The sequence below is a fragment of the Sphaerodactylus townsendi genome, linkage group LG14 (assembly GCF_021028975.2).
Source record: "Sphaerodactylus townsendi isolate TG3544 linkage group LG14, MPM_Stown_v2.3, whole genome shotgun sequence".
In the NCBI taxonomy this organism is placed as follows: domain Eukaryota; kingdom Metazoa; phylum Chordata; class Lepidosauria; order Squamata; family Sphaerodactylidae; genus Sphaerodactylus; species Sphaerodactylus townsendi.
Genome location: NC_059438.1, coordinates 13,748,368 through 13,760,836, shown reverse-complemented (window position 1 = coordinate 13,760,836; position 12,469 = coordinate 13,748,368). Strand labels below are relative to the sequence as shown.

The following is a 12,469-nucleotide window of genomic DNA, read 5'->3' as shown; positions in this document are numbered from 1 at the left end:
ATCAAAGCCAGGCTAAATAGTGGGTTTAAATTCCCTTGAGCTGCAGGTTACTAAACGCATTATTGGTCCTAAATTTCAGTTTTAAAATAGTTCAGCTGCAAAATTCTTTTCTCAAACCAAAATATGTGAAAAAAAATTCTAAGACCTAAAAAGGTTCATTAGTCTCTTATTTAACTGAATCGTGCCAATTCTTCTGACAGGTGTGCCTGCTGTCATTCATGATAAATGTGACTGACTTAAGTACCCCAGGATATATAGGTTTCAGTATGTGAAGGTTCATCATGTACATGTGGTTTGATGTTTTCCTTCCTACTACAGATTTCATCCAAGAGAGCCGATGAAAAGTTAACTTGTTGAAAGTTCTCTTAATTATATTTAATAATATTGCATAAGTAGCAAGCTGTTAAAAAGTTCTTATTTTTAGTGTGCAGGAGATTAAAAGCTTTTGTCATTTTTATAATGTATGCCTTTGCATATCAAAAGTCTGTTCACAATGGTTGTTAAATGACATGTGGTTGTGTGTGTTCTTTGTGGTGTTTGGCCAGTTTAAATGGAGCTTATTGAACTGTTAAGGGAATAAATTGCACAGATGATTCATTAATCCAATAAAATAAAGTCATAATACATTTTGGTCTCTCCAGGCCTCCAGTGGAAAAAAAGCATTGTGACTGCAATCATTCTATTGGGTTAAAAATTCAGTGTGCAATTTAGTGCCACTTGCAGATATTAATTCCTTTGCATTAAGTTTTGTAATGTTACCCTACTTCTGTAGTGCTGAATGAATTTAGCACAAGGTCCCTATTTTTTCCCATGTACCATTGTCCTGACTTCATATTGAATGTGTCTAGTTTTGCTATTGTGAAGTGTGCTGTTGGAAGTTCACTGCTGTTTTATTTTGATAAGAAAAAGGTATTCCAGTTAGATTCATCTTAAACAGATGAATTCTAAAAACACTGCGCTGTGAAGAAATCTGCTTTCTGTTGTTTGGGAACTGTGATCCTAATATTTGCCACTTTTATTGTGTCTATGGGAGGGCTTTGATGCCCATTAGGAACTCTAAATGATTGGAGATTTCCTTCAGGCCTATAATCTTCCCAACACTAAAGTGCATAGCAAAAACTCTTGCTAATGCGGAGCTTCGTGTTGAGTGTCATGTGGATAATGAAGCATCATGGAGCTTTGTATCTGAATTAATCTTCTCCCAGTATTGTTGTGGTGCGGCACGTTGAACTAGAGCTTACCGGCTGAAAATTACCTGTTGTTTTGTGACTTCAATTGAACATGAATATACAAAATATAAGTTGCTGTAAAAGTGTTAACACAATTCAGGATGCTGTTTTACATCAAAAATAACTTGCAACAACCCAACAATGCTGTTTAATTTTACAGGTTTATGATTGTGATTAGTCTTAGAAGTTTACTGCTTTGTGGTTTTATTTTCTGCCCATTTAATGAAATCAGGTAAGGGATAAGATTTAGTACCCTTTAATGAAACAGAGTTTAATAGAAAAACATTTTCAGTAGATAATACATTAATAACTTGCGTTCAGTACTAGACAGAACAGAATAATCAATCTTGCCTTTCTTCAAACAGTTTTCCAACAATGAACTATATTCTTAAACAATGAAGGCACCTAATTAATAAGCCTGGCCCTCTTAATGTTCAGTTAAAACATGCATAAACAAAAATGACTTAGCTTATTTGCAGGCAATGACTATTCCATTTAGAAATGGAATTCCAAGGAAGTAGAGTATAACCCAGTAAAGCCATTGCTTATAACAGTTGCTTATGTGCTTCAGTGGAGGAGAGACTGGAATCATGAGCAGGGGCCTTCCATAATAAGCAAGTAGGATCCAGTGGGAGATGATGTGGCAAAGGTGTACCAGATGGACAACGTTTAAAGCTTTATTGCTTATGCAGGTAGCCCCTTTATAAAGCATCTTACAGTATTTCATCCTTAAGACTACGACTATGCAATGGTTGCCAGTTCTGTTGTTTTCAGATGTTGGGACAGTCTTTTAATTTGCTAAAAACAATAAAATATACCCATGACCTTAGTCCCCACATGAAAATCAAGGAGGATCATTGAAGCCAAGGATGCTTTCAGCTTAGTGCCTGATCTCTCAGTGGAAACTAATCATAACTGTTTTTGGTATGGTGGATGGATCTCTTTTTGGTGAGAGGATGAGCAAGTTGGATAAATAATATACCTTTCATTCTTTAAGAACACATCTGTCAGCCAACATGATATAGTGGCCATGAGAGGTGGACTCCAATCTTGGAGAACCAGGTTTGAGTCCTCACTGATCTTCATGAGCAATGGAATCTGACGAACTGGATTTGTTTCCCCGATCCTACACCTGAAGCCTGCTGGGTGATCTTGGACTAGTCACAGTTCCCTCTGAACTCTCAGCCCCACCTACCTCACAAGGTGTGTGTCGTGGGAAGGGAAGGACATTGTAGGCTGCTTTGTGACTCCTTGTAGAACAGAAAGGCTGGGTATAAACCCATACCTCCTCCTCATCCCACAAAATAAGCTATAGCTAAAATACAAAAGCATCAAATTGTCATGAATGTATGGTTGCAAAATAACCAAGAGAGTAAGATGTAGCCATTACCCCCAAATCCTGTCAAATATGTATTGGTGGACCATAATCTATATATAAGGCTAGCTTCTAGAGCAGGGGTTGAAAAATCCTAGGAGTGCTTGGCACCTAGAATTTACGTCACCTAATATTTTTCAGCGGTGATTTTACTGTGGTGTCTCTCAGCTATCCACAACGAAAGCATAAAGGATTGGATCCAACTAGTTTTTCCACTGTTGAAAAGGGGAGGAAAGGATTACCAAATGGATCATAAGATCATAGGTCCTTGACAGAAAATCCCTATGTGGAATAGGAGCTGTATTGGAATTAGCTAAGATTGAGCAAAAAAAAATCTAGCTGGCTCCAACCCAAAATTTATCATTTTGCATCGGAATATTTTGTTATATGACAAAAATAACTGTGCATCAAGTTCTTGTCATTGCTTTTTTATCTGTACATTTCACTTTGCAGCATTTAGCGGTGGCAGACTAATTCATTTTATAACCAACTGCCTTCTGTACGAGATCCACTATTCAATTAAATGGAACTTTTGGAAGCAGCAATGGAATTATGAAAAACTAGAATAAGGTTAGGCTGTAGTTAGAGGTTAGCTTTTTATTTTGATGATGGTGACCAGGGGTAGCTATATATTTATATACTACAATACTTCTGTCAGAACTTTAGTAATGTTTAGATAAAGTGTGAAAAGCTTAGGATTAGATTTTAGAGTAGCCATCATTTAAAAATATGGTCATTTATTTGAAACCCTAAAGGATGAAAAATGAGCATGGTTCCTACATTCTGGGACTGGTTCCTGCAGCCAAACAAAACATGTTAAGACCTGTCCTAGGGGTACCCCAATTCAGCTAGCCCCCAATTCTTACAAGTAATATGGGCCTTTACTAGTTAGAATGAATCTGTGACACTGTCCATTGCCTGATCACCAGTATGGTTGAAAAGCATATAATACAGCAGTCTTGGTAAAGAGAAATGGGCCCGGATAAGAGAAACTCCGGGGAACCCTGTGAACGCTGAGTGTGCATGCTATCACTGTGTCAGTTTATTGCAGTCTTCTTTCAAGGTGCTCAGTTATATACATTATATTCTCTCCTCCATTTTGTTTTTAAGAAACCTGTGAAATAGTGACGATCACCCAATGATCTTAGAGCAGATTAGAGAGAGAAATTGTTCTGACCAGGGTAACCTAGCATAGCCTGACCTTGTCAGATCTCAGAAGCTAAGCAGGGTCAGCACTGGTGAGTATTTGAATGCACTACATTGAGGCAGGCAGTAACAAAACCATGTCCGGACATCTCTTGCTTTGAAAACCCTACAGGGTTGACAGAAGTCTGCTGTACTTGACAGCAAAGAAAGAAAGAAAGAAAGAAAGAAAGAAAGAAAGAAAGAAAGAAAGAAAGAAAGAAAGAGGGAGATAAATTGGAGGGATATAAATATAATGAGATATAACCTGCTGATCAAGAAAAGTAGCTGAGGGTTTGCTGACATGAAGATATCCTCTTTTAAAGAGCTTTGTATCAGATGAATTGTGTTGTCGGTTTTTAAGGATCAAGAAGTAAATGGCTGCTTAATCAGTAGAACTGTTAACAAAGAGGTCGAAATGTTCAAAATAAGGCATGTGAATGCTCATGGTTATTAATATTTCTACAGTGGTCTGTCTTGGCAGAATTATCATTAAGATCACAGATTTTATAATCTGTAACATCTGATGTTTCATACATTGAGTTCTTAGCTGTGACTGAAACTTGAAAGCATGCCTTGACATTCCTTAGTTCATTTTTTTTTCTTTTGGTGGGGGTGGGATGGAGAAAATAATCTTGTACTGTTTTAATTTCAGTACAAAAAAACACGACCACTTTCTAAAATAGAGAATTCTTATTATCCACCATTTATATTGAAATTTTGCTTGTTTTCAAAATATTTTTATGTATGCTGGTCCTTGCTGAGATTATCTTTTAAAGTGTGTGCACTGTTGTGTCATGAAAGTAACATGGCCCAGTCATATAGGAGGAGCATGCAACATAGCTTCTTTCCATGTTGGCAATGATGCGTCCTCAGTGGCTCCTTTGTCGTCAGGGTAATGACAGAAGAGGGTGCTGTACGTGATGTGAACTTGACATGAGGAGTGAAAGGGTGAAGGGAGAAAAAACAATTATTTGGAATATAAGAGTGTGCATGAAAACACATTAGAACAGTAATCCATTCCACATTGCTGGGGTTAGAGGCGCAGCACCCCCTGCGATCTAGAAATCTGCATAAAATATTTGGCCCTCCCTTTGTACCAAAGATTGAGTCTAATTTTTTTCACTTTTCTTTTAACTTTTAAAAAGAAATTGGTGGTATTAAAAGATAAAATGTGTGGATATTATACAATACTATACATATATTTTATGCATTTTTGCATTTCTAAACTTTTTCTGTGTCATCTGGTGGCTTAGACATGTTGTTTGCGGCTTCTACAAAACTCCCAGAAAATTCCTATTTAATTTCTTATGCCAATTTCTTATATCAAAACCACAATGGAGAAAGTCGCAATGTGGAGGGGATCACTGTATGTTAAATTCAGGTGCAAAGTAGCAGATGTGTTAAACCTCATTCCGTTCGTCTCGAATACCAAGCACATGATTAATAAAAAATCGAATACCAAGCACATGATTAATAAAAATCTAGATTTTAGAACTGCACAGTATTTGAAATTTCAGATTTAAAGGATGTTGTTTTGTGTAGATGCTATTAACATGAAGCTACAACAGAATGGATTGAAATGAATAAACAGCTAGTGTATTCTTACTCCTATACAGTTCAGATGCATGGAAATATAACTACTGCAGGAGTTGGAAGAGTAAGAGTTAACCACTGTACCACATGTAGGGAAGAGCAGTCCATTGGGGGTTAAATTGCAGAGTCTAATGGAATAATAACTGGTAGCACCATCTGCTGGCGTACTTCCGCAGAAGGAGTCAGTATTTTTAACGACATCTCTAATATTCATGCTGATGCATTTTGATGCTTTGTGCATTCATTTCTTTCTGTGTTTTGTTGGAATCTGGCTATCTGCTTGCAGCTATTGTTGAAATTCCGCTCTTTCGCGGAGGTTGCCGGTTCTTCCTGCTGTGGCAGAACAGGGGACGCATGTTTGTCAAGGAAGGAATATGTTGATAAATCACAATGTTTATTTGTGGAAGGTTGTGTACACCTTGGCTTTCGGCTCGCTAAATAGGCCATTTAGCTATCTTCTTTCAATGCTTTTCTCTTGAGCCCTACCTGGGGTGGTGAAAAATCAGAGGGCGAGCCTTTGTCTGATGCCAAAAATGTCTTCAGTGAAGAGGCCAAGAGGAAGGGTAAGTGAAAGCTTGAATGAGTGGGAGGAGGAGGGGTTCTTTGGGCTAAAAGGCTAATGGGATTGAATAACCTTCCTTATTACTGGCTGCTGCTGCGGGAGTCGTGCTGCATCGCCATCTTGAGCTTGTTGCTGTTTTCTCGAGTCTTGGTGATTTGTTGTAGCCTGCAGGCCTTGAGGTGGCATTTTACTTTGCTACCATAAAGCCCTGCTTTTTTCCTGGTGCCGCAGCACCGCTGTGCAGCTTTGATGAAGCATATATAGAAAATGCATCCAGTGAAGCGAACTGGATTTGGCCTCAAAATGTGTTCGGAAATTCCTCGTGATTTCCCCCCATGCTGTAGTCAGAGGCACACTTATGGGTGAGAACCTAACAGAATTATATCTGCTTTTGTGTGTGTGTGTTTGTGTGTGTTTGGATAGGAAATTCTTTCAATTCCTTATGTGTTTTTTTTTTCAATGTCCTCCATGAAATTCAGACAGCCTGCTGTAATTGCTTATGTTAGAATGAGGAATTTCAATCTGCGTATGTTTAAAGACAACAACCTAACAAAGGCTTTGTTTTAACTGTTCCATGTGATCAGTTATGAAATTTTTAACAAATAGTGCTTTGTAACAAATTAACCAAGACAATTTTAGTATAATAAGCATAGTTTTCTTGTGCAAGCCAATTTTACTTAAATAGTCTGACTGTAAAACAGTGCTTGGGTACAGAGTATGTTATGATGCTAGCTTTTATGTTATATAAGTCTGTATAATTTAGTATTTGGCGTTGCTTTGTGTGCCGTGTGCTTGTTCACTTACGTAGGTTCTGTATCTATTGTTTTTCCAGTTCAAGATTGTTAAAGCAAAGTAACCCTGTGCATTTTTAAACGCTCGGATGGTCTTTTTACATGGTGTTTGTTGGTTTTTCTTTGAGTTAAAAATAAATGTTCTAAAAAGAAAAAATATTACATGAAAGTTACAAGCAAAGAAAAAGTCATTCTGATAAGTAGCTACATTCTTTAGATATGTGGTTTTATTTATGTTATGCTACTGATCCTGAAGAAAGAATAATGTGTCTACTACAGCTGGAGTGAAAAAGAATGGAGAATGCAGGGCGGGTAAATGAGTAAAACTGGAGTAACTTGATAAGTACAGCAGAGCAGACCTGGTATTATTGTCCATTGGCGTTGATGCCTGAAGGCTGGAAGTTCTGCAACCTTTCCTGAAGGACTGCTAAACTAGTGGGTTATGTATATGTATCTAACTCCCTCTTTTAACAAGGTTGTAAACATTTCAATCTATTGGGGACCCACAAACCTGTGTTACTTCTTCATCCATCTTTACTAATAGCAGATTGATTATATATTTTCCTAATGTTTAGACTTCTCTGTGTCCCCTTCCTCCTTTTTGTGTCTTAACATGTGACAGTTTTGCTATAACTGAAAAATCCAATAACTATACCTTTCTCAAATTGGTTTAGTAAAAATGACAAAATTGCAGAGAGAAGTTATGCATGTTGGAAAATATTGTTTTACAAACAGTTGATGTGTTATATTGACTCCTACAGGAGTTGGTGGTAAAGCTAGAATGTAAATATTTTTGAATTTGGGTGTAAATATCATTTTGTGTGTATCGCAAAATCTCTGTAAAATAAGAAAATATAGTTGTCTAAACTACTCATTTTTTCTCTTGCAGCCTCCTTCCAGCAAGAAGGCAGATGGTTCTGGGACATATGCTAAGTTGCCAAATACCCAGGTGAAGTCCATGTCTGAAAAGAAGCAGAAAAAAAAAGTGGAATCTGAAAGCAAGCAGGAGAAAGCTAATCGCATCATATCAGAGGCAATAGCAAAAGCAAAAGAGAGAGGGGAGAGAAACATTCCACGAGTAATGAGTCCAGAAAACTTCCCAAGTGTTTCAGCAGAAGGAAGAGAAGAGAAGAAAGGTAGAAAAATCAAATCGAAACCTAAAGATAAAGAAAGCAAAAAACCCAAAACGGGCTCCTCATCTAAAACTAAAGAAAGAGCAAAAATTGGGTAAGTAGACAAATGTTTGTTTTTTTAATTTCTTTTTGGAAGTTTAGTACCCTAACTGCACATGTAACAATGTTTATGTTGAGACATAGGGCGCTTTCACACATGCAGAATAATGCACGTCCAATGCACTTTGCAGCTGGATTTTACTGTGCAAAATAGCAAAATCCACTTGCAAACAATTGTGAAACTGGATTGAATGTGTGAAAGTGCCCTAAGATTTTCAGGGGACTTGAATCCAAGCAAACATGTGTAAGCCTGCAACCATGGAAGTCTGGGAATGACATCCCAGTGAGGAATTGTTCACAAGGGCTCAAGAAGGAATAACTGAATGAGATAATAAATAAACAAAATAAATACACTCAGCATATTTCCTGTGTCCATATTCAGTTTTGCTGGCTCACACTAAATGTAAGTCATCCATGCAAAAAGTCCACAGTGTACTTAAGTTTCCAAAACCTGTTGGTGCCACTAAAATAATGGGAATACCTACCTCTTGATTTTTTTAATTGATCCACTTGAGGGGAACAGAATACTGTACTGTAGAAAGAAAATTGAACAAAAAAGTTGAGACAAAAGAGTTTCCATGCAACATGGCAAGTTAAGTATCATTATCTGAAAGCTCTTAAAATAGGAATTTCAGTAACGACTGAAGAATCTGGATTAAAAGTCACGATTCTTTTTTGGGGGGTATGACCCCCCTCCCAGTGGTTAACGGCAGGGTTTGGAAAATATCAGAATTCCAAGAATTATTTTTTCATGCATGCTTCCACATAAATATATACTTTATTCTCTCAACATTCTGAAATATTTTCAGGTTTGTATTATCTTTCTTTCTATTCCGGTGGAGTATTTGTTAATCAACTCAGTTCTTGCTGGCGTTAACTCTTTGTGGTTTTATTTGAAATCTCACTGCCCCAAATTTCAATGTCATATTTCAGCTTCTGTCAAAACAAATGAGGGTAGTACTCTGAGACTTCTGTTTCTATCTGAAATGGAGGATATCTATCTTGCACTGAGTTACGAGTATTAGCGTTATTATTTCTACAGCTGCATCATTTTTCAAGTGTCTTTTGATTTTATAGTTTTGATCACATTATTTAATTTGCTTTTTTTTCTCCTGGGATCTTTTTTTTTTGTAAAGGCCTATAGAGTTCCATTCTATCAATGCATGTGCTTAACATGTAAATAAAGGCACTGTGTAAGATCTCACAGTCTGTTAAAATGAAGTGCTGTAATATGTCACCAAATGAGTTGCCTCCTGTAATCAGACTTCCAGGTTTGCTTTCTTAACGGACTGTCAGATTGCAGAAGTGGACCGAAGTGCTCTTCACCATCTCTGGCCTTGATGAAGGCCTCAGTCCTTTTCTTTGAGTACAGAGTACAGACCCCATCATACATTGATATCTGTTAAAACTACATCTCTGATCTGCTGGGTTTTAATGTGTGGGATTTAGCATATGTCAGTGTAAAAGAACTGAGCATGTTCCTATGCTGTGCAATTTTAAAGAGCTATACCTGTCACACAGTTCTTCACATTGTAGGTAAATTTCAAGTAAGAGTTCCTATGATTTTTGCAACAGTGCACTGACGATCTGTAACTGTGTGTATATATATACATAGTTACAGATTGTCAGTACATTGTTGCATAGTTATATACACAGTTATACATACACAGTGTTGGCTCAAGTGAAAGTCAGAAACATATTAGCATGCAGTGTTGTGTACGTAGTACAGAGCTGCCTCTGACTCATTCCGCTTTGTCGTTATTGTGTTAAAACACATATCTAGGACAGTTAATCTAAAATGTATCAGTAAAGCCTGTGGATAAAATCTAAAATAATATGTTATCTACTTATTTTCAGATATCTTTTCTCGTGTATATAAGGCTTATTGTGGCAGGAGCCACACAGGTGTTTTTAGACACCGTTTAGATTTAAACTTCTTCCATATTCTCAGAATGACACGTATAATATAATGATAATCCTGATTGACTTGAACTTTGTCATATCATCCAAATTTCATATTGTGTCTCTCTAAACCTCATCTATACTTACAACAGAAGAATGACTTGGCAAGTTGTTGGAATTGGCAAAAATAGTTAAACTTACTCCTTTGATGAGAGAAAAGAATTTAGCTAAATTTGTTGATAATTGGAAACACTTGATAGTTTCTTTGTACCAGATGGGAAAAAATAAATTGATGGTTTGTGGATTTGAGAAATAGACGAACAAGAAAATAGATATGATAAAGAAAAGTGTGAACCTTATTAATAAGAATAATTAAGAATTAATTTTATAATTAAAATGAAAGAACAAAAACAAGTAGTACATTTTAAAACGAGGTTATATTTGGTGCAGAATTAATCAGCAACCTTTTAATGTCCTTTTTGTTTTTATGTACTTTTTGTTTACTTTTTGGGTTTGTTTGTTTTCCTATTTTGTTCTTATGTATGTCTTTAAAGACGCTAAAACATTATAACATATCAACTAAAGCAGCTTGAAGTTAAGTAAAAAGCATCAGCAGCAACTAAAACAGCAAATCAATCTATATTTCAAGAAGAGACAAACCTATGCAGAAAACAGTTAAAAGCCTGTTGAAATATTTTTTTTAAAGTCTTGATGGAAAACTTACAGAGTTAAACAATCTCTGCAACCAAACTGCAATCAAATATTGGTCCTATTAAGAGGCCCAAACTACAGATTGTCCCTGCAGAACCAAAACTTTCATGGTTAATTTCTAAATTAATGTAAGTTATTTACATTTGAAAAACTTGTCCTTCTGTAAAAAACTATATGATGTAAAAAAATAAGCATGTTAACATGCTATAACAATTACAGTAGTTCCAAATGCTGATAGTTTTTTTTAATTTAGTGATTTCAGAACAGATGAGCTCCCAGTTCCTGTAATATTCCATGTGCCTTTTCATAGCTCTGCATTGTCTTGACTTGCCACTTCCTGTTTCCCTGGTATGATTCAACTTCTCCCTGAAACTTCCTATGCAGGGCTTTCTTGCATGTCCTGCCTTGCCAGAGTATGTATCTTGGAGTCCTGGTGGAGTCAACAAGCCACTGAAGTCCAGTAGAGCCATCCTGTCTGCTTAGTAGTAGATTCTGCAGTCTCTTCCAAAAGACTAAAATCTTAGGGTGAGAGTGGAAAAAAGAAGTAGTAGAAGAAGAGTTTGGATTGATACCCACCTTTCTCTCCTGCAAGGAGACTCAAATTGGCTTACAAGCTCCTTTCTTTCTTCTCCCCACAGCAGACACCTTGTGAGGTAGGTGGGGCTGAGAGAGTCCTGAGAGAACTGGGACTAGGCCAAGGTCACTTAGCAGGAATGCAGGAGTGCGGAAACACATCTGGTTCACCAGATAAACCTCTGCTACTCAGGTGGAGGAGTGGGGAATCAAACCCAGTTCTCCAGATTAAAATCCACCTGCTCTTAACTACTAGACCAGTTCCTCACTTCTCTGCTGCAATGTAAGACAGTCTCCATTTCAGCATCATCTAGAGTGTAGCCACAGGCATCTGTGAAGAAAAATGGGGTCTGACAAACCAAGACAGTCAGCTTTGTTGCACAGATCTTAAAAGGCCATGCGTGGCCACCAAGATAGAAAGGACGGTCTATTGAGCACTGGCTCTTGGAGACAGGAGGTGGCCTGTTCACAATTGCCTAGTAAGGCTATGACTGATGTGACTTGAATCTAGGGGCTCTCTAGTTCATGATCTTGGCTCCTACATGGTGACTGTTTAAAAACCCTCTCCTGTGTGTGTTGGTAGTTATGGGAAAACGTTTGCAAGCTGAAAATCACTGTAAACGTACGGAGATGGTCACACAAATGTCTAGCCGGCCTCTCATGTTCCTTTGTTTCAAGCATCCCCACATGTGCTTGTGTGAATCTAGATGACCTTCATTTTGGAATTATGACTCATAAAGTTGGCAGGAAGGCAAGGCTGCAGCAGCAGTAGTGTGATGACTAAGGAACAATTTTCTTTTATAATGAAAAAGGGAGGGGAAGTATAGAGGATATGGGGATATCTGTCGTTGGCCGAAGCAGGCATTTTGTGCAAGTCGGTCTGCTGATTCTCTTTTTTTTGCTTTGTTGACTTTTGTGGTGTGTCAATTTATAATCCTATATTAATGACAATTCCTTTGAATACTGGGTTCTGCAGTATATTATTTATCTGCCTATTTTGGAAAAGGGTTATTTCTGAAAAAACTGAACTGACTTCAAGCCTTTTCAGTTCCCTTGTCCTATTCCTTATCATTTTAAATAATAAAATTTATAATGCGTATGCTGTGGATCTTTGAATTCAACTTGGGAGAGAAAACAGGAAGGGCAAAGATTTTTGTTTGCTGTTTTCAGTAATTGGAATATTAAGCTTCCTTTTGTTCCTTCTGCATGTGGAACTCAATGCCATTTATCATAGCAAGACAGTTTATCCAGTTGTATTGGATTTTGCCACCCAATTAGGGACATGGTTTTTTATTTGAAGCCAGCTGAAATTAATT

General features: G+C 37.2%; 1 protein-coding gene across 17 annotated transcripts in view; it reads left to right on the top strand.

Annotated features, from left to right (window-relative positions):
• CHD9 (chromodomain helicase DNA binding protein 9) overlaps positions 1–12,469 on the top strand; it is a 73,893-nt gene that overhangs the window by 19,355 nt on the left and 42,069 nt on the right. For 13 of the 17 annotated variants that reach the window (XM_048515501.1, XM_048515500.1, XM_048515504.1 and 10 more), the window contains one exon: positions 7,625–7,962. In XM_048515501.1, the coding sequence (XP_048371458.1) occupies positions 7,625–7,962 (338 nt within the window). Of the gene's footprint in view, positions 1–5,545; positions 5,946–6,074; positions 6,307–7,624; positions 7,963–12,469 lie in introns of those variants that run through there. The other 4 variants (XM_048515513.1, XM_048515512.1, XM_048515511.1 and 1 more) reach the window with 3 other exon arrangements.